The sequence below is a fragment of the Clinocottus analis genome, unplaced genomic scaffold (genome assembly GCF_023055335.1).
Source record: "Clinocottus analis isolate CAN_PGR_092001 unplaced genomic scaffold, fCliAna1.0.p SCAF_24, whole genome shotgun sequence".
NCBI lineage: Eukaryota > Metazoa > Chordata > Actinopteri > Perciformes > Cottidae > Clinocottus > Clinocottus analis.
Genome location: NW_027175976.1, coordinates 1963974 through 1985444, shown reverse-complemented (window position 1 = coordinate 1985444; position 21471 = coordinate 1963974). Strand labels below are relative to the sequence as shown.

General features: G+C 45.6%; 1 protein-coding gene across 2 annotated transcripts in view; it reads right to left on the bottom strand.

The window, feature by feature from the left end:
- Positions 1–21471, bottom strand: part of xirp2a (xin actin binding repeat containing 2a) — a 45863-nt gene that overhangs the window by 11160 nt on the left and 13232 nt on the right. The window contains exons 3-8 of one of the 2 annotated variants that reach the window (XM_068590290.1): positions 15187–15283; positions 6225–6382; positions 2579–2716; positions 1378–1464; positions 900–969; positions 445–548 (exon numbers count right to left, since the gene is read on the bottom strand). In XM_068590290.1, the coding sequence (XP_068446391.1) occupies positions 445–548; positions 900–969; positions 1378–1464; positions 2579–2716; positions 6225–6382; positions 15187–15283 (654 nt within the window). Of the gene's footprint in view, positions 1–444; positions 549–899; positions 970–1377; positions 1465–2578; positions 2717–6224; positions 6383–9995; positions 10078–15186; positions 15284–21471 lie in introns of those variants that run through there. The other variant, XM_068590291.1, reaches the window with a different exon arrangement.

Sequence of the window (21471 nt, the reverse complement as noted above, 5' to 3'; positions counted from 1 at the left end):
TAAAATGATCATCCTTAAAAATGGTATTTCTATCATTTGTGCAGGTGAGTCGAACATATTTTCCATGTTGTGTTCATGTAGAAGCACCAAATAATGCACTTTATTTCAATGTCAATGAACAAATACAGACACAACCAGTCCGTTAAACCCAGACATATTCAGTTATATGTTCGTAATTACTGGCTTGAGCATCACTTTAACTGCAGACAGTATTGAGAGTTCTTGTTTGAGTTTTTCTCTTTTTACGCTGGAAAAAAAACAACATGGCTGTGTAATAACATTAGGCTGTTTAGCCAATCCAATTTATTCTCCATCAACTGATAGCATGAGCAATTTCTGATTGATTATTTCATGATGTGGCCTCATCCCCATACTGGTATACCATGACAAAATGCCAAACTATCTTCTATTTAGATAAAAAAAATAAAAAGACAGCATCATTACCTTAATTTCCTTGGCGGGTGCGGCTTCCTCAATGGTTTTTTCATACTGCTGCTTCAAAGACTGAGTGGAAACCTTTGGTAGGTCCTCTCCTCCAATGAGCATAACTGAATTAGACAGAAGAAGAAGGCTGTCTCATTAAGTCATTCGCACTGAGGGAGCTCAGGGGGATTGGAAAGAGAAATAAATCATTTCATTAAAAACCTGAGTAGTTTTCATTTTCTGAAACCATGCAGCTGTGATTGCCCAATTTCCACTATCCAATATTTTACCTTCCTGACTTCGCCCTGATTAGATTTGCTGCTATGCACTGAATAGAAAATCATCTGCACTCCAACTCATTTTCATAGCTCATCCCTTATTCAGCTGTAGTGGGAACAGTCATTAACACACAGGACACAAGCGGCGCTGTGAGAAAAACGTGCAAATTACAATTGGAAAGCCACGAGCGGAATAACCTGTTTCATTGTAATGGTTCCCGTAACTGGCGGCCACGTTGTTCTGGTGCACTCGTTCATCTCGGATCACCTGTGGGAAGATGAATCATTAGTGAAACACGCAACTGCCCCGCAAACCCCAACTGTTTTCAATCAGAGAGGAGTTAAAGGCTTCGCATGAGGCTAATGTCCTATATGGCGCGCGACAGAAAGTTCACTTTAGAAATAATCAAAGAGCTGTGTTTATTAGCAGCCTGTCAGCGGTGAGATGCCACATATAGCTGGTGACAAATGGTGATAACAGCAAGTCCCTCTTTACAATCATGCTTTTTATTACCAGTGAAGAAAATGACTACCTGAACCAGAACAAATAGAGTAACGTGTACATATAATAACAGGTATAATGTGTATTGACAAACAAAACAGAGAAACACAAGGGAGAAATATAAATGTTTGAAGTAATTCAGGTTAAGCTGAGACATCCTGATGTGTCTGATACCTCTTGTTGATCGTGAAAGACGGTTGTGGAGGGGACGACCTCTTTGCCACAGCTTCTCACCGTCACCTCTGAGGAGCTTGACGTCTCCTGTCAAACACAAAGAGGTGGAGAGTGTGAAATCCTCCCCCAGATACACAATCCGCGGCACGAATGGACAGACACACAAGCGCCAACGAGCTGCGAGAAGCAGCATGCAGCTAGTTGTCTTTATATCGGGGAATAAGCCGAACAATCTCCTCTGTGGACGGCAACAAATTGCTTCCCATCAAGGGAGAGAGAACCTCTTGGTATTAAACTCCACAAAAGGAGGATTTCAGTGCGACAAAAACAGGAAACTACATCTGGCATTTTCCTCCTGAGAGATTCATGCAATTTGAAGGAGGTGAAATCAAAATAAAACATGTGTGCTAGTGCAGGGTGGGTGTGCTCTGTACTTCTGAAACCACTTATGTCAGAATAATAACATCTCCCTCCGATGTGCGATCAGTTTTATAAAACCGGAGCTCTGATATTACACCTGTGAGGGAAACTTGAGGCGGAAAGTGGTTTGCCGTTGTGGCGCAGAGGCAATAACTCGATCAAACAGACGCTTCCCCTCACGAACCCCTCTGTCAAATTTAGCATTGGGCGATGTCCGCGATGAATCCGCTCTGCTTCAGCAGATGGAGGATGCACGGAGCCCCTCCCCCCTCCACCATCAGAGGCCGCTAACGCGTTCATGCATTTCCCTCACGCGCTCGATGACGGCCGCGCATATTTCGAGTAAAGTTCAAGGTGCCCTCTTTGATTTGACCTACGAGAAACGCCTCGCAGCCACAGCCAAAGTGTGTTTTTTTTCCTCCAATAAAGCGTTTCGCGCTAGAATGTAAATCATCCGATAGCATTTATACGTTTCTCCGGTGAACAGAAGCGACAGCGGCGCTCTGTCTTCCGAGTTGTGTGGACTTTAAATAAGGAGGGGGGATGAAGACGATGGCGCTTTCTCGTGTTGTCGTAGCTCATCTCTCATAGTTATCTACGGAGAGGTTTCATGTTCAGTACCTGACGTTATCGTCACTTCATGCTCATTGCAGGAGGTTTTTCTTTTTTAAAAAAGGTACCTTTCATCTTCCCTCCAGCAACCTCTAGCAGCCGGGTGTCGGCGTACCGATCACAAGCAGTAGGAATGCATAAAAAAAGCCGATCCTCTCGCCATTCTCACCTGGAAAGATCTTTGCTCGAAGTGAAACTGGGCGACGCTGGACTGAGAGGAGGACGAGGCGAACTCCTGGCTCTCGAACTGTTTCTTCACGCTGGCCAGGCCGCCGGGCAGCGAGCAGGCCTCCGACTCGCTCATCACCTATCAAGCAGAGGACAGACGGCAGAGAGAAACACACCCGGTGATCAATCTGCAACGTGTTATAGATTAAACACACTGTAAACCGCCATTATGTGAGATGCAGAAGATTGGAATTGACCCGAGGTGAACCGTTCTCTGCACTCATTGATTGTGAATATGCTATACGTTCGCTTATGCTAATGCACGGGCATTATGCTAATAGATGGAGAGGTGTTAGCGGCGTTGGTGTTCTTTTAAACGTGACATGAATGCTGCGATAGAAAATATGGTTTCTTTACAATCCGTATAAAAGGCAGAGGACAACGCACTGTGATGCGAAATACTCTGAGAGACAAAGAAGAACGCGACAGCAAGCAGGACAAAGGGAACTTAAAAGCAATAAAACCGTGTTTACTTTTGAAATTTCCAAAATGGCAAAGATGGCAGACACCCAAATTGATGTATTTTTTATACCTAACCTGCAGCAGAGAGTTGAACATGAGTGTTTTTCAGTCGCTCAGTTTAATATAGCAAAAAAAGGCTTTTCGATATTTTTATTGAGCGACAGTCTGAATCATTCCTTGAAAATGAAAAGTACAAAAGCTGGTTTCCTCTGCGAGGAGGAGACCTTCTGCTCCTCATCAGTATGGAGGACGAGGCCCTCACGCCACCAAATCCAGGCAAGGAGGCACACCGACTATTTGATGCAATAATCTCCTTTTCAAATTGTCAATTACGTTCTTAATAAAACATTTATACGTAGGCCTCTGCATACAGCCTCTGGGAAGCTACAATATATATGTGAAGCTCGCCACTCGATGTGTGTGTGTGTTGATGTTGAACACACACTCACACACACACACAGATAGCACCCTTCCTTTTCAATGCAAATGAGGAGTACAGTGCAATTTGCAAGTTATTGCAGAGGAGTTGAGGTCAGCAACATTTTATGGCAGGGCACCACGTTATCAATATTTGACTATACTTCTGGTACAATAGCAGTCGACGCAACCTAAAATCCACATTTCTCATTTAAAGACACCTCACAGGCTTGATGTCCACCGGGCATGCATTCTTCAGACGGGTTTCGGCGGGGAAGCGACCCAATATTTTCCGGTGCAAATAAGTATGGAGTGTTTTTGTGCAGATATTAGTGTGAGAGCAACACATTCTCACTCCCAAGCAGTCAAACACCACCTTTGGTCAGCAGCCTTCAAACTATGGCGCTCTTAACCCTGCAGTGTCTGAGACAGCGTGCTCCCGCTCCCTAAATGCTAAATAAACCTCTGTGTCCACAGGAAACATGCAGTTTGCTCTCACTGCATGCACATTTGTGCAGAAATAGTGTTTTTTTGCTGGGTGAAACTCCTGTTTTTGTTGGACCAATCCATCCAGCATGACCTCCTATTTAGCTCTATGTAACAGTTGCTCTGAGTGTCTTACAGTGAAGCGGCATGCTTCACATTGGAGTTAGCGTGAAGCCCGGCGCGTCCGTCACACACTAGAAGGCCGCATTGCATCAGACGCCAGGTTGCACTGACCAGGCGTCAGTGTTTGACGAGTCGGGGTGAGGAGACAGACTGAACGCCGGCCATCAGGAGGCCCGCTATCTTTAAACCACTTGTCACTTTTGTGTGGACGAGCAGACAACAGCTGCAAAGGTATCGGGGAAAACAAGACACACACACACACACACACACACACACTCAGCTGTCAGTAGGCGCAAGGTTGGGCGGTTGCCACACCATTAGCGTGTAATCTTCTTAGCTTTTGCTTTTAATAAACAAAAAGATATCGAGGGGTTATTGAGTTTTCTTGATGGTTGTTATTTAAAGCCTCATTACGAGCCATGAAAAGCAACAGGCCACTTGATGCGAGTGCAGCTAGAAAAGCGCTCTTTCTTTCTTCCTTTCTTCCTTTCTTTCTTCTGCTAACAGCTCTCATCTGTTCCCAAATAGCCGTGTAACTTGTCCTCGAGCGGCTTGTTACTATGCCGACCTGTGACCAGCTGACGGTTAATGCTCTCGTAAAATCTAATCACGCCGCAAAGGGACGACTTTCTTTTATTACGATTATTAGTCTCAATGAGTTTTTCAATGTTTAAATCCCTTATCTTAAGATGTTTTATTTCGCTTTAATTCCATTGGAGTCATTTTCCTTATCACGGCTGCTGGCTCCCGTCATGCTCAAAGTCCCCAGAAGGTGGCAGGTCGCCCTCTGCGAGCGCCGCAGCGTGGCCTCGTGGACATTGATTATTCATCGCCTGACGGACCAACAGGCTCCCGAGGTTTGGATCGCTGCATCTCACCTGCGCAACACCTCCATGGCTTTGTTTTAGACCCGAGCGGAGCTGCCGCTGCTGCAGCCGACTGACTGCTCACAGGTAAATCATCGGCTTCACAAAGTGCACGCGGGCTCAAAGCTGCTGAGTTGTGTTCAGTGACTCACACGGGCTTTTGTGTTTAATTTAAGAGCAAAGACCCGCTGAATCCTTCTCCTCTTTCTGCAGATGGTGATTGATGCTCGTGTGTGTGTGTAGCTCTCCTTGTATGCTTATACATACCTGCTAAGCCAGAGCATTGTCAACAGTTATGACACAAATAATCAGTTCATATTGAATCATATAGAAAAGAGATGTAACAGCGTCAGCTCCGCGTCAGAAAAGAGACTTAAAGCGGCTTTAGACAGAACGTGGGATCAGTGGAAAAACATGAAGTGTAGAAGCCAAAAAGAATCAATATCACATTAAGTGTGCTCTTTAAATAGACACATTGCCGTGCCGATCTTCTCCAGACTTCATGTATGTACTGTGTGTGTACGTGTGTGTGTATTATCATTCAGAAAAGGTCCCGTGTTTTAGAAATACTTGGGAAAATTTGACGTTAAAACATATGTAATGTCAATGTTTGTGTTTGAATACCTGAGGAACAACGTTGGGAAACCTTCAACACTAATGCATCTGTGCATATACATATATATATATATATATATATTATATTCCAACTGCTACACAAATTCACATTAATTTTCTGCTTTTGATGAAATATGAGATGATTCTACTCGAAGTGAGCCTGAACTCGGTTTACACTCGTACATGTAATTCTACTTTTAAAGGACATATTGGGAGAAATTGTTTTATATTGTTTGACTTTTAGTTGCGAGCTGAGAGATGTAGCCTGCTGAAGCAGCAGTCCTCTATGAAATGACTGTTGCAGGACTCGCCCTGGCTCCCATTTACACTCCAGAGGATTGTTGTTCCCGTCCAGCACTCAGCCACATGACACTTTGACAAATACTGCTTCCATCCCACCAGATGCCCCGTGGCCCCGATGTCCTTTTCAACTAAGTAGCCCACGAGGGAGCCGGCGCTCAGTGACAGCACATTTCTACTTCATGAAGAACCAAATGATCGTAAAACATCAGCGATGCCACATTTTCAACGTATTAATTGCATCCCGACATGTCTGCGTCCGGCGCCGTCTCCCCGGCTGACTCCTCTCCTTCCGCCCACGTGGAAGTGTCGTCTTACCGCGGCAGAGGAGGAACCGCCGCTTTCCTTCTTGGACACGGCGGCCTGATACATCGCCAGCCGCTCTTTCACCGACACCGGCTCGCCCTCCTGGTCCTCGGCGCTCGGGGTCCCGACCTCCGGACGTCCTGCTGTGGATCTACCGTCGCCGCCTGCAGCTGCGACAAAGAAAAAAGGACCTCGCCTTACACAAACATCACACTGACATCGACAGTCAGCACATTCATGCACTCAATCGAGGTGGAAAGAAGCTTTTACTGCAGATGTTTTAACCTAATGTGGTTAGAGGCGAAATCACAAAGCGCCGTACGATGCTTCATATTGCACATCCCTGCGGATCGCCAATTAGAGAAGTCCAGTGATTTTACATTTGACTTCTCTGTGCTACAAAGCATCATTAGGCAGCATGGAAAGCTCCATCAATGCGCAGCAGACGCCCACACCGGACCTTTTGGCTCTTGGTATGTTCTTTCATACAGCAGCGTCGCCGGGGGACGAGAGCAGACCCTAAATAGAAACGATTCTCTCTCCTCATATGCTCTCGCTGTAACCTTTTGACATTTTGAAGAGCCTCCTCCTTGTTGTGGTTTCCCACTACTTTATTACATCTTTCTCTCCACATGCTCAGAGTGGAGGTTCAGCGTGAGTTCCACTTCAAAAGGTTGGACGGCGGCTGCTTCTTAAATGCATATGGATCGAGTGAAGCCCTCTTGTTGCTGCGGCAGGAAAGAGATTAGCAGCAGATTCTGTGCTTAGCGGTGTTAGCGCATACTGTTCAAACGGTCTTAACGCTCCTCTTGGCCCACTTATGTGACGACGCCGGCTGGATATAGCTCTCTCCTGGTAGCCGGGTCATCGAAAAGAAGAAGTCAACCGCCCTTCTGCGACATCGACCAAAAAAAGATGTGCAACAGTCGGAGCTGTGGCTTTTCAAAATAATGTGACTCTCCTGGACTATGAACTCATCCTGTAGATTCATGTTGCGGCGACCAGTGTGAGAAATCACATCTTTTCCATCAGTCAGCCGTGTTAGATGGCTCAAAATACTACAATACCCATGAGCCCCAGCCGCCATTGATGAGGAGAAAAAGATAAGTCACAAGGAACCTGAGGCCAAATCCAAAAGTAGATTGCAAAATCGATTTTCTCAACAGCATAATCTTAAGCTTCCACCTGCTGTTACTGGAATAGGTTTTTAGCTCCGGATTGGATGCTGTTTTGCCAAAATGCATCTTGGGAGTCGTAGTTAATTAGTGTCCTGAGGGAGCAGAGAGAGAAAGAGGGCAAAGAGGAGGAACCGATCGCATCTTATTGATGAATCATCTGATTGTATTTAACCTGCAGGAGAGGAATGGATTACTGAGTGTTGCCAGACAGCAGTTCATGCTCCTGAAATGTCTTCTGGATGAACTGTGTGAGCTTCCTGTTCCATCAGCAACAAGCTAACGATCGTGTCAACCGTCAGTTAGCTACTTATTAGAGCTGTGGCGCCTCTTCAAGATCTCTCTAGTGAATGAAGTGTTGTCCAAAACCCCGAGAACCGAATGCCATCGTGAGTGACGAGCGTGAGAATGTTCCTGAGGGGACAAAGTGTTCGCGGTGAGCTCACCAACCAGACATACCTTCGAGGCAACTCAGAGGTTGGAATTTTCCCAGATGAAATTTCCAACTTCTGACCTCCAAGGTGTACGTGGAAGTGGGAAAAAACATGGCCGACAGTGACAGAGCGATGTTTCTTTGGCATGTGTACGCCGAAGCCGCTTCTCAGTAGGCCTGCCCTCCACATTTCTTTGTGAATTTTTTCTGGCTTACCGAAAAACCAGCTACCTGATAACATGGCGACCTATTTGGATGTCGTTGCATGCATGTATCATTTAAATGAATCGCACCATTGACAGGACACAGAGATGTCATGTGTTCAGATTGTAAAGCCCTCCGAGGAAAATGTGAAATTACAAAATAAACTTCATTGAATTGACAGTGTGCGCTTCCTAGTTGTGTATCGTCACACAGCTGCTTCACACTTTAAGTTTTTCATCAGTCAGAGCCACCGAGCTCCTATAAAGCATATTTTGGAACAAAGCGTGGATTAATTGTGACACTTTTTGACCTTAATTCAGACGCTGACGACTCTCCTCATCCCACCACTTTTAGCTTCGCGCTACGTCCGGCATGTTAGTGTAACCGAGAACCCGTCAGAAAATAGGCTGCGTCTGAAAATAAACAGGGGCGACGTCCTATAAATACGGGTCAGAAATCCAACACCGGAGGCTGACGTGGCCCCTAATTCCAGCCTGATGACAGAATCACAAGAATAATGCTCTCGTTTGTCACCCGGGACAAATGTCTGCGTCACGGTCTGCAGCCGTCAGAGACGAGAGGCTTCTGGTGACAACAGGATATCTCTGGCTTCTGGGAAAGGGATGCTGTATGCAGTTGAGGTAACCGGTGGGGGGTATAGGGGTATAAATACACCGGCCTTTTTATAAGCAGGCTCCGTCTGCAGCGTCATGTTCCCCCTGTGAGGTTTGTGAAGTGGAAGTATGCGCGAGGGAGACAAAGAAAACGTCAGGAAACAAAGTAAAGGCGAAATTGAAAAGAACTTCTAATGAGATTTTCCAACACTTGAAAGTCACCATCTCTCTACGCTTCCTCTAATTATTACTGGCACCAGCGGATGTTTTAATTAGCATTGGTAATAGCTTCCTCGTTGCTTAAGATGCCCCACTATAATGTCGCCTGTTTATTGATATCAGAGAAGAATTAATGAATTTCTGCTCTTCACGGACAAGCTGACAGGCACATTTACGTCCACGCTCACGATTATACTCGTGTGATGGCACCCGGATGAGGGTGGGGGGGTGTTATGGAGAGCGAGAGTGGCCGGGAAAAGTCAACAGGGGGGGGGAGGGTCATGCTGCTGCCGGCGAGCGCGACTCAGCGGCTATATCGAGCCGAGCCGGGGGAGATTGACCTCCCCCGGCTCGGCCCTTCTGGCCTGCAGGAGACCGATCAGAGGGGAGGCGGTGCGGCGCCGCCGGCTGGACGAGAGCGGGCGAAGGGAAAGGCAGCGTGGCTTCGCGGCTCAGCGCTGGATCAGGGTCCATAGATCTGTGTCACGCTGAGGCCGTCCCCTAACCACAGCGGTGTCAGCCTCCCCTCTGGCCTCCCCTCGCAACCAGAACCCTTAAACAACCCAATTTTACGTACAGTACTTACCGGCCGGAGCGTGCGGCTGGTGAGGTTTTTTCGCGAGGAGGGCCAAATCGAGCTACACTAATTGAAATGTCAGCCGCGGCGGGCGATTTCTTCTCCACCGACGGAAGCAAAACAGGCACAATAATTGAGCTGTCAAATCTATCAAAATAACTTCTTTACATGGAAGCCGGATCGCCCTCGGGCGCTTCCCCTATGCTAGGCTAAGCACTTTGTCTCCGATTTGCAACGCTTTAAGAATATTCAGGATCGGATCGCTGCCGGTTATGTCGAGTGGAAGGAAACAGGAAGGGCCCATGCATGTTTTATGATGTGGATAAAACCTCACGGAAACCTGGAAACGCACCTCTATATCATTCTGTAGAGGCACTGCAGCAACAAAAACAACCCCCTCCTCTTCATCTGACGTCAAACCCAATTCATTATCATCTGAAAGGCCATCGACCATTTTCAATTTGTCTCCTACCACTTGTGCGTTGGTGAAAAATCCTCTTTAAAAAGGGACTCGGCAGACAGTGGCCTTGAAATACTGATAGATGACCGTAAATAACTTACCTTCTTTAACCGTGTAGTCTGCTCTGTGGGTCAAAACAACAATAAAATCCAACAGATAACAGCCTGGATCTCTAGTTAGTCGGCGTTGACTCAACACGGAGAGCAAATCCCAGGCAGAGACGGACGGCGAGGCTTGGAGACCAGCTCCAGCAGAGTGCTCCTAGCTCAGTGACAGCTGATTTTATTTTAGAAGTCCCCTTTGTAAATAAATAGGAGTGACTAGGAGAGAGGAGGGGGGGGCTGGCCTTTTTTTAGACTTGAGTATCGAGGTACCCAGCATGCCCTGAGCCCTATGTCACAGTGGTCTTATGGACACGGACGTCCCACGTCTCGGTACATCCTTCATCTTCACAGCGTAGACCACAGAGACATTTGGCATTTGAAATCACTGCTCGTTAGCGTGCTAAATATCATGGCATTTGGTGATTCAGGACACACGGTGGAGATAGATGTCACACACGATGCTTTATAGGCAACATAGACACAGACACACACACACACACACACACACACACACGCAGGAAGGCGCTTCAAATACGTATTTTTTAAAGTTGGAGAGAGCTGTTTCCCCCTGCTCTTATGCTAAGCTAACCAGCTGCTAGCTTTGGCTTCCTATCGAGCAAACAGACGTGAGTAGTATCTGTGTTTTCATCTCGATCCAAGCAGGGGAAAAAATAAGTATCTTATAACTTTGAATCTCATAATAATGAATTTTCTTGAAATAGTGACTAAAAAGAAAAAGAAACTTTCTCAAAAGAAAGAAAAGAAATATTGACTTAGTATATCAAATATACGACTTAGCACCTTTAAATGACGGGGTTATTTTTAAATAATGAGAAACATTTTCTAAAAATGACTTTTGAATATGTATTTGATGATCTTTACAAGCAGAAAGCTTCTCATTATGCTGCATTACTAAATCATTATTTTTAGAGAGTGAATCATGACTTGATTAAAAAGTGTGCAATTGCAATAACTTCACAGCTTTTTTTCATCAAAAGCCTAAATTTAGTCTTATTTTTTTATTTGACTGGCAGAAATGGGTTTTGCCAGTAAATATGTTTGACATATAAAAGATAAAAATATTGACTTTTTTTCCAATATGGTGAATGATTTAAAACATTCTGCCAAGTGGAGTTGAGCGGACCTTTCTGGGTGAAGCATTCGCTCCCTCTCAAAACCCATCTGTGCACCATACGCCTTCCAACAAGACGCCTTTGAACCTTTTTTTGTTCAAAGACGGCTCCTCGGATGGACGGCGAGGCAACCGATGCAGAGCGAGGCACTTCAGTGCACCGCCTGTCGCGCTGTGGCCCGAGAGGATTGAGCAAGAAACCTTTAACTGGTGAAGCGCAGGTAGGTAATTAGCTTGAAGATGAGAGGGAGACCTTCCTCCTTGGACATATGTTGCCCTAAAGCAATGGCGAAGGTGTTCTTTTAAACTAGTGACTTCATGTTCACTCTTTTCCAACCGGGCAGTGAGACTCCAGCTCATGCAACCCCATGGGGATCATGTATTGCCTCCATATTATGTGCTGTGATTAGGGCTGTCGGCTGACCTTGTATATGAAACACAAGGTGTTGTCGGCGGCCCGCCCCCCTGGAGAACAGCGCGGTTATCGGGCTTGTGGGGAGGCTGCGCTCTGCTGATAATCCCACTGAAATTGCTCATGGATTTCCTGTTGTTAACGTGGAAAATAAACACACTCCTGTAGAATACCTAATGAACGGGCTTTAGAATATCCCCCTGAAGTGAAGTCCAGAGAGAGTGCACATTAAAGCGAGTATCAAACTAAAATATCTCTCAGAAAATAAAGTGCTGAACGCGAGCGGTATGTTTAATTTGCAAGTGTAAATTGCCAATACAGAGATTTAGCGTTCCATGGTTTAATCCAATGAGTCTAAACGGGATGTGTGTTGGATGGGGACGTGCTAATCAGTGCTAATGAGTCATGGCGTATTTCACCTGGTGTTTTTGTCTCTGGGAACACAACGCCAATATGTTAGCAATCCCCGGCAATTTCCTTTTTCGGTTCTTTGGGGTTAGAGAGCATTGCATTATGGGTGTCTGTAGCCGCAACAATGCTAAGCTAGCGAGTTGGAAGGCGCCAGACGAGACTGATTCAATTTGTTGTTGCTGTTCTTCTTCCTCATCTTAAACGCCACATTCAAAAGGAGTTCATTTTATAACATAGGTCGTGGTATATTCAGGCCAATACGGTGTTTCCGCTCCGGGTCTCTGTGGGAGTTGTGTCAAATCCAGTTTATCCGTTTGGCCTTTCAAGGATTCAGTCATTAAAGCATTCGCAAAGGCTAATTTATAAACCCTAACTAAATGACATGTGACCTTTAAAGGAGAACAAGGAAAGAAAAAATACAAACAATCATTCACAGACGGGGACTTCCCCTCCGACGGGTGGGTTAGCCCACCGGGTGTTACTGATTGTAGATTTCCTCCTGCCCATGTGCATGATTCACACCATGTTTTCTCCACAAGTAGCACGACAATGTGCCTTCATACTATGAGCGCAAAAGTCCTTTTGTGAGGAATGTTGTGTGTCTATAGCTTGCTAACTAAAACAATAGATTATCATAAACTACTACTCGTACTACACCAGTAAAACCTTTATTAAATAAGTTAAGCACAGGTTTTATTACTCATAAATTCAATGTTTTATTTGTGAGATGAAGACTGTTGACTGTTTTTTCCTTTTAAAAAGTTATTTAGTCTCAATTTAGTGTCAGTAACAGCCTTCAGAAATACATTTTAATGGCCAGTAAACAACTCATGACTGCAGCAATCCCGCTTGGTGCCTTTCACACACACACACACACACACACACACAATTATGTTCAGGCTCGGCTGCAGCACTCAAATCTTGCAAATTGTTTGTTCACATTTTAATTGCAATCATCTAATTTTGTTAAATTATATTGTTCGTGGCCATTTTGTTTGCATATTTGACACGTACACACACACACACACACCCACACATGCTTGTAACAGAGCCCTCAATCCAAAAGTCTAAATTTAACAAACAGTTGTTCAATGTTTTGATCAAAAAACAAAAGTCTCCACTTTAAATAGACCTATGTCTCATTATCATTAAAATATTCTAATCAAAAAGTTGGTTAATAATAGATCACAACAGATCCTGTCCGTCCAGATGACGCGTGATTGATGGTGGAATCATAAGCATTTACTGAATATAACAGCTTCTGCAGCGTAAAGTCATTTTAACAGCCTCACATTGATATATAATACAGTCAAATTTTAAATTTTCTAAACATCAATCATGTCTTTGTGCTAATTTGTGTCCCGTAATAGCCACTAAAGGGATCAAACCTGCCACTGACAGGAAGACATTCTTTGTTTTTCCTCAGGATAAAATTATAAAGACATCATCATTTGGCAGGCGACTCTAGGAGGAGATTAATTAAAACACAAAAAAGCCTCTTTTGGCAAATCCAGCTCCAATTGGCAGCATTTACACACTTTGAGGAATTCTCTTGGGCCGAGTGCATCTGACAAGTTGGATCTGCCACAGACTGATATGGATGTATATACACTTTTAAACGGTATTAAAAAAAAAGAGCATTCCTGTTTAACTCCTCGCTCTGGCGTGCGCCACAAAGCCAGCCGCAGTGACGCCGCTGTAACACGAGAGGAAACAAGTAAACAAGCATGAAGATTTAGAGGCGAGCTTTGCATCTGTTTAAAGCTCAGTTGTTTCATCGCTGAGGCTTTGCGGGGGAACGGCTCCTGTCGCTTGACCCCGGCAGATTGAGCGCCGCCGTCGCTGACAACTTGTCAGGACAACGGGATTGTCGAGAAGCTCCAATTTTAGACACGGCGAGGAGATTTAGGGACTTGCGGGGGCGACACGGAGGCCTGACAGATCTCAGGTAGAGATGGAGAGGCTCTGAGTCTGCAGATACATATCGAGTGTGAGCATGCACGGCTGACTTTACGAGTGTGTGTGTGTGTGTTAACACCTCGGTACCTCTTTGAGTGCTGTCATCTCCATCGCTTTAGACTCTCCGTCTCTCACCACCACTCTCGTTGTCTCTTTTAGATTTACATTTGCATTGTCATGACATAGCGTCTCTGCATAGCAAATCGTGGGTTGCTGATTTATAAAAGCTCTGAATATCTATCAATAAGATTTGATTTACCGACGAAGCAATCTTTGTTTTCTCCTTGCTCATCTCTCTTTACGTACTGAACAAAAAACTCATTTTATTCTAGAATGAGAATAACACAAAAAAACTGCACTTTTCACACACAGACACACACACACACATTATTCCAGCGGCACACAATCTGTACTTACATGCCAGAAGTGTCAAAGTCAGACGCTGTGCGAATGCGACCTCAGTCCCCAGCTGGAGGACTGTCGACTTTGATAAACTATTTTCATCATAAAAATAAGGAACATTTTTTAAAATGTGTGTATTAAACTGTAGAAACGTCGAAGAAACACTTTCCCAAAAGGCTGCAGTTAAAAATGGGCTATAAAACGCTCTCTTACACAAAGCGTGTCTCTCTCTATTTCTCCTATTTTAGCACCGCTAAAGCTAGCATTTAGCACCGCTAAAGCACGACCCCACAGAGCTAGCATTGCTGTGTACTAGTTTAATTCAGACATGTAGAGAGACATTACTGTGCTATACATGATATGCTGTATTTTTACCTCCTTTTTTAAATGTTTAGCGTAATTAAAGGGGGTTTTATGCATACTTTTTGAATAATCCACCAAAGTAACGCTGAACATGTGTTGGCGCTCGCTCCCTTTGGTTTGTTTGTGATCCTCACAGAGTTAAAATGGACTGTACCTTGCACTGTAAGCTCCATCTGTGTGTGCACTAGTGTGTCGGTGGAAAACAAGGTAGCCACCTCAGAGTCGCTATCACAGTAATGGAAGCTCGGTATCTCGCGAGCCCACGGCTTCCCATTAAAAAAGCTGCCAGGGAGGCTGCCTTATCTAACAATGAACAATCTAGTTCTCAAAAGCGGCTTTCTGCCAAATGTTTATCTCGTAGAACAAATGCGACACCGCGTTGCATTAACCATGCGGTTGTTTGCTTGACAGGCGAGAGGAGAAGTGATGCAATCAGAGCGCTGTGGGCCTCCTGTCATCCGCCATAACACAGAGCCTTCTGAAAGTTAAAATAACAAGGAGCTACTCACAAAGCGCGGCCATGGTCTGATCTGTAGATGGGTCAGCCGGTGTGAGACTGCCGGACGTCACTCGACTGGGCGAGGAGGCGTGGACGGCTGTCACTTCCTGGAGAGAGAGAGAGAGAGTGAGAGATTAAAGAAAACACCTGTGTTGTTCTCAGCAAGGCGATGGAGAGGTGATGACCAGCTGGGCTGTGACCATGAGGCACACACCAGGATCTACACACACAGGTGCACACGTGCTGCCACACAGACCTAAAGTATGAAAAACGACACAGCCAAAACATCGAATTGGGAACATTGAAGCTCTGGGTTCAAGTGAAACTTTGCGTCCGCCCCCCCCAAACACACACACAGAGTGTAAAGAGAGTCGACCTTGAACACATTGCGAGCGGCGGCCGTTGACTGGAAAGTTAGTGCAGCACTTGGTTACGTTTTAATAGAGCCACTCCAGCAGTAACTGGAGGTGCTTCCATTGATAAAAGGTGCATCAGTGGTAAATGCTGTGTCCTTGGTGCGTACAGGCTTGTTGTTCCCCAGGAAGCATTTTGTCAGCCCGAGCAACACGCCTATTCACTTGCAAATCATCCATGCGGGAGACAAACACACCTGTGTGTGTGTGTGTGTTTGTGTGTGTGTGTGCGCGGGTCTGTTTGTGCGGGTGCGTTTTCATTTGCAAATCAAATGTATTCCCTGTAGCGTTTTTCCGACAGCGGCTTGCCGGGGTGATCACCGTGGAGTGTCAACAAACACGCATTCACTCTGCATAACCACACACACACACACACACACAAACAGACACACACACACACAAACCTGTACCTGTCTAGTTTTGTCTCCCTCTCTCTAAAGGAAGGTGTCAACCATAATTTCAGAAATGCACCAAAGGACAAAACAATGTCCTCAAAAATCCCATTTAGCAGAATCCCCGACAGACATGCACAGCAATTTGCATACTTTCCTACAGTATTCCTATGGCGAAACAGGGAGGCGAGCATAATCTCTTCCGTTCTGTCACTGTCACTTTCTCTCTCTCTCGCTGAAGGAGCGTTCACATCTAATGAAGCTCAACTCGGTGAGCTGCGAGGAGCGAGCGCACGCCGTCCTGCTCACCACAGCTCCCCAGCATCCACTGTTTTAATGCTGATATTTAAATGCAGCATTTTGTCTCCACCCGGGTCCTTACTTTGCTCTGGGGATGATTAAGTGCACGTTGTGGGCAAGAGTGAGAGAAATGTACATGTGAGTTTGCGGTGGCTTGAGTTCATTACAGCTGGTTACAGACGTGAGCGCCGCTGAACGAAAGCCATTAAAAGGGATTGAAACATTTATCTCTCTTTGGTTGTCTGATGGGCTTGTTTACACCTCACTTAAAGCCAATGTCGGTCATAAATTATGCATCTAATACGTGAAGTGTGTGGGTGAGAGAACACAGTCGGAAAGATTTTCTCAGCGTTTAAAATGTGTGGACATTTTGGACAGATGTAGATGTAAACTACAACTTAACCGGTTGTACAACATCAAGGCGGTCATGCTAGTTTTCACTATTTGAATATGCTTAAAATGATGTGCTTGTCTGATGTTGGCAATCTGACAAACTCCCTCCCCTCACACAGTGACTAGTGGAAAAGTCTGCAGGGTTTGAACTTCCCCATCAAATGAAACACCAGCAATGCCCTTGACTTGATCTCAACCTGCTCCATGAACTATGGAGGCTATCCGATGCACCTTAGGTTTAAAGGAAGCATACAACAAAACAGAACGGGACCCAGGACGGCACCCTGGGGCACGCCACAAAAATAGTTTATGACCATAACTCCCTCAAACAGTCTCAACCCATCCAGAAAGTGTGCAAGTGTGACCAACTCAAGATTGTCACCTCTCAATAAAGATATTGCTGTATTTAATGCATAATGAGCTCACGAATATACCGAAATACATAATATCTGGCATCCGTCAACTACCTCAGAGCTGCACTTGGCACTGAAGCAAGACTGACATAAGAATTGAAGTTGCAATTTGAGCAAGCTTTACAAAGCTATATGAGGTTGGAAGCTATTCATGTTGCTGGCATAAAGATTGTGTTGTTGTTTTTTCCAGAAAGATGTCATCCAAAGGCAATGTTCAAAAGCCAGGAGATATGTGCTGACATCAAACAATGAACCTTGTTACAGCGCCGGTCAAGGGCACGGAGAGAGCTTTCGAGATCACAGTCCTCAATCTAAGGAAACATCAGCCATTGCACATTACGTTTATGAAACGCAGTAACCGGATGAACAGCACCGGTGTCACGGTCCAGCGTCTCATGCAACGGTCAGCAACTGCTACCGAGCTTTGAGTCCACGCCATATGTTCTCTTTGGCGCACAAAGGAATGAGGAAGGGAGGAAAGGAGGAAAGGAGGGGGTGGGGTGTCTCTGAGGATCTCCTACAGACTGACAGAGTTAATAAGAGACAGTGCTTTGTGAAATGTGTAAGAAAAAAAAAAATCCCCCCAAAAAAATCACTGCATCCTATTTAAAAAAAAAAAAGCTCAGCTAATGAAATCGATGCTCGCCATCTGGGACCGTTTCACACGTGACAGACGCCCACGAAGAGGCCAGTCGGACCGGTGATGGGGAAACCATGGGAACAGAAAATTGTACACCGCCAGCCTGGGGAGGTGACACCATGACACCGTCACAGCGGTGCCTATTAGGTGGAGACATCACCGGAGCATCGACCGATCCGGGGAAAAGTGCCGTCGCGCGTGCGGAGACTTTGCAATTTTTACGCTGATTGTTTCGTGTCAGCTGTTGACATTTTCGTCCTCTAACAAGCTGCGGCGAGTCTCGTCGTACTTTAATGACGTGGAGGCTCCCCCGAGGAGAGCCGTCCTCTCTCCCACCGCTCAAATGTCCTCTCTCCGCCCTCCGACTCGCCCCCACCCGTCAGCCCTGCTTAAAAAATGTCCATCCGAATAAGTCAATCGGTCCCGAACGGAGTCAAAATGTTAGATTTTTTTTCCAGAGCACCGAGTGAGATAATGTCAGGATGCAACAGTTACGTGGGGGTTTAACTCAGTTTGTAGAAAATACAATACGTGTAGGAGTCTTCATGCTAAGCTAAGCTAAGCGGCTACTTCCTTTAGCATAATATCCCTTAGATAGATACACGAGTGCCATCACTCTTCTTTTAAACTCTCTGCAAGAAAGTGAATCTGTTTAATACTGTTCTGCGTGACAACATTTATAATTTAGCACATAAAAAATAAGTTTATTCCACCTTTTCCTGAGCTGGAAAGGTTTTTAAGGCGCTGTTGCATTCCTTGCTAAAAGTATAAAATGCTGACATGGACTGTCGGTGTGGAACATGCAGTTAAAGTGAGACTGCTCTGAGTGAACAGTTTAAGGACTCCTCAGGGTTTCGGGTTTAACTGGTGTCTGTTGATCATGTGTAGTTCTCACTTTGCCGAAACTCAGAGCTGCTCCCCATCTCTGCCGGCGCCTGACTACTTTGGACTCAAATAGCTCAGAAAATGTCTTCCAGTGTTTTCGCTGGAGTCGGCGAAGCTGCAGCAGCGCAAATCGATAAGGTCCGCTGGTTCGATATCAGGTCTGACATTTTAGAGGAGAGAGTGCGCCCACCTCAACGTGATGTATTTTTGGATCGCTGTTTCTTTTCCCTTCCATCTCTTTTCTTGTATTTCTCAACCTAGTTTCCCGTGTCCTTCTCTATCTGTATTCTAAGTCTTTCCAGCTTCGTATCCAGATTGTCTTGCAGAGGAATGGCCGGCTTTCTTTTGCTGAACCTCCTCCTGCCAATTTCCTCAGAGGGCTTCGGGGATTAGCACACCGCATGTCCTCCGTCCACTTAATGCCCGGAGGAGCACTGCAGCTCTGGCTGCAGCTTGGAGAGACCTGCCAGGAAACGTGTGACTAACTGTTTGGCTACTTTGATTTAAATCAAAGGATCCCTTGTTGCGTACGCGAGTGAATCCGAGCATGTGGACACAGACGCTGCATTTACATATACAGTTCAGCCGCGCGTCAGCTCTTGGACGCAGCGGCCGCTTCTGGCCGGGAAACGCCGCCTTATGGGTTTGCTGGCACGCCGCACGAGTGGCCGCTCTCGAACACGACCCGCGAGGCTCCGCTACACCAAATAAATCGCTGGGCCGATGGAGGCCACCGGTCGCGTTGGACTCGTTCCTCTCGACACGCCTGACCCTCTCCAATCGCTCAGAGCGCTGAGCCAAAAGGCCTCGGCGGGGCGAGCGGCACAAAATGTGTTGTTTGTGTTGGTTGCTGGTTGCGTAACGGGTCCAAATCAGTCCGGCTGTCTCAAAGGAACAGCGTGGAGCATTTGGCAGGATCCATTGGCGGAAAGGGAATGAATATTAAGAGGTATGTTTGTGTTTAATCACCTGAAATAAATATATATATGTATATATATTTATATATACATATATATATGCACAAATTGTATTATTGCGTTCCTGCTGTACACTTGCTTTATCTGTATCAACACCGCTAACTGAAAATATAAAATGAAATAAAACACAGCCCGCATCGATTGAATACAAACTGAGCTACACGCGTCCTGAGGCACTTCTGCTTTGGCTTCACCACTCGGCTGTGCTGGTTGCAGCTCCTTCATGCTGAGTAAATGAATAGATGAGAGAATGAATGAGTGAATGTCAGAGAGAGGCGCTTTTGTTCATCATGTGAAGTGTCAGGTTGAAAGAGGCCGCTATTGTGGGAAAAGGGTTGGAAATGCACAAAAAGATAGAATCGGTTTTGTCGACAGTGTCTTCACTTTCCTTTAAACGTGGCTCACATTTACCTACATCATTTTAAATGAGCTCTTTAAAATGTGCGCTCACGTTGAGGTTAATATTGCAGCGTGAAGCCAAGGTTAAAGTCAGCTGTTGCAGCATCGCACCACGAAAGATGAATAAGACAATTCGTTAATTAAGGTAACAAGGAGTATTTCTGTGAATTAATTTCCTCCGCTAAATGTCAGGTTATTGATGGTGAGACATTCAAGCATAATTAAATAATAATTCAATTTAAAAGTGCCTCTTTAAGCTCCATGTTTATTGTGATGGATTCGTTGCGGACGTTTAAGTGTTCTGTGAGTGACAGCGAATGAAACCAAAGCGTTGCACCTCCACCAATGAAACCAAAGCGTTGCACCTCCACCAATGAAACCAAAGCGTTGCACCTCCACCAATGAAACCAAAGCGTTGCACCTCCACCAATGAAACCAAAGCGTTGCACCTCCACCAAGACGAGCAGACAAACTAGACACGACATCGACCACAGAGAGGATACAACAAAAACACAGAAGCAGGCTGAAGGCTAAAGCCAGCATGCTGATGTCTACAATGATAAACATTGTAACCGTCTTGGTTTAGTGTGTTAGCATAGGCTAACTAGCATCCAGCACGCGGCACAGCCGGGGCTCATGGGAATGGCATTAGCTCTGGTCGTGAACCAAAGTTTTGGGGCGAATTTCAAACTTTGAGAAATTCGAGGACGACTAAAAAGAGGGCTTGGTGTCCGATCCATCCAGCAGATGTTGGACTATTTCGCCTGCTGGTGGCGCTAGAGAAAACCCCAGGGGTTTACTGAAATGGCCTTGTGTTTTGGTTTATGTTGGCCAAACAAAGACCTTTAAAGATCTGTACTCAAACACAAAGCCGTAATTACAGCTGAGCGCGCCTTTGTGCTCGTACGAGGAGGATGTCCTTGTCCTTCTGGAAGAACGGCTCGCATTGAAACCTTTCCACCATGAAACCATGCAAAGCAGGCGGCGAGCTGTGGTCCTCTCTTTGCCTCAGAAGTGTGCTGCCTGCTGCAGGTTACTGAGCGCCGCGTTATCATCAAGGATAATGGTGAAAGAGGGAAAGCAGCCTGAGCTGTTGGAACTGCTGAAAGGAAAAATAGTTACTTCTTTTTTGATGCGATGCCATTTTTTATCTGAAGTATACAAAGAGTAAAAACACCCACAAAGCGTCTGAATCTCTGTCACCTCCACCTGGTTGACGATACGCAACTGTTCATTTGAAGGTCATCCCTGCCTTCATGCCTCCCTCCCTCTTTCTCGACTCTTTGGCAGCTGCTTTCTTTTTCGCCAGTGTTTTTGTTTGCGCCACGAGCGTTCCCCTTTTACAGAAGAAGCATAAAAACTATTTATTTCTATATCGGCTGTCCTCATTATGACGAAACAGAGGCACATCAATATTTCAAGCACTAGTGGGCAAACAGAAAGAAAAAAAAGGATCCTGTCCAGAAACGGAGAGGGAGGAGAG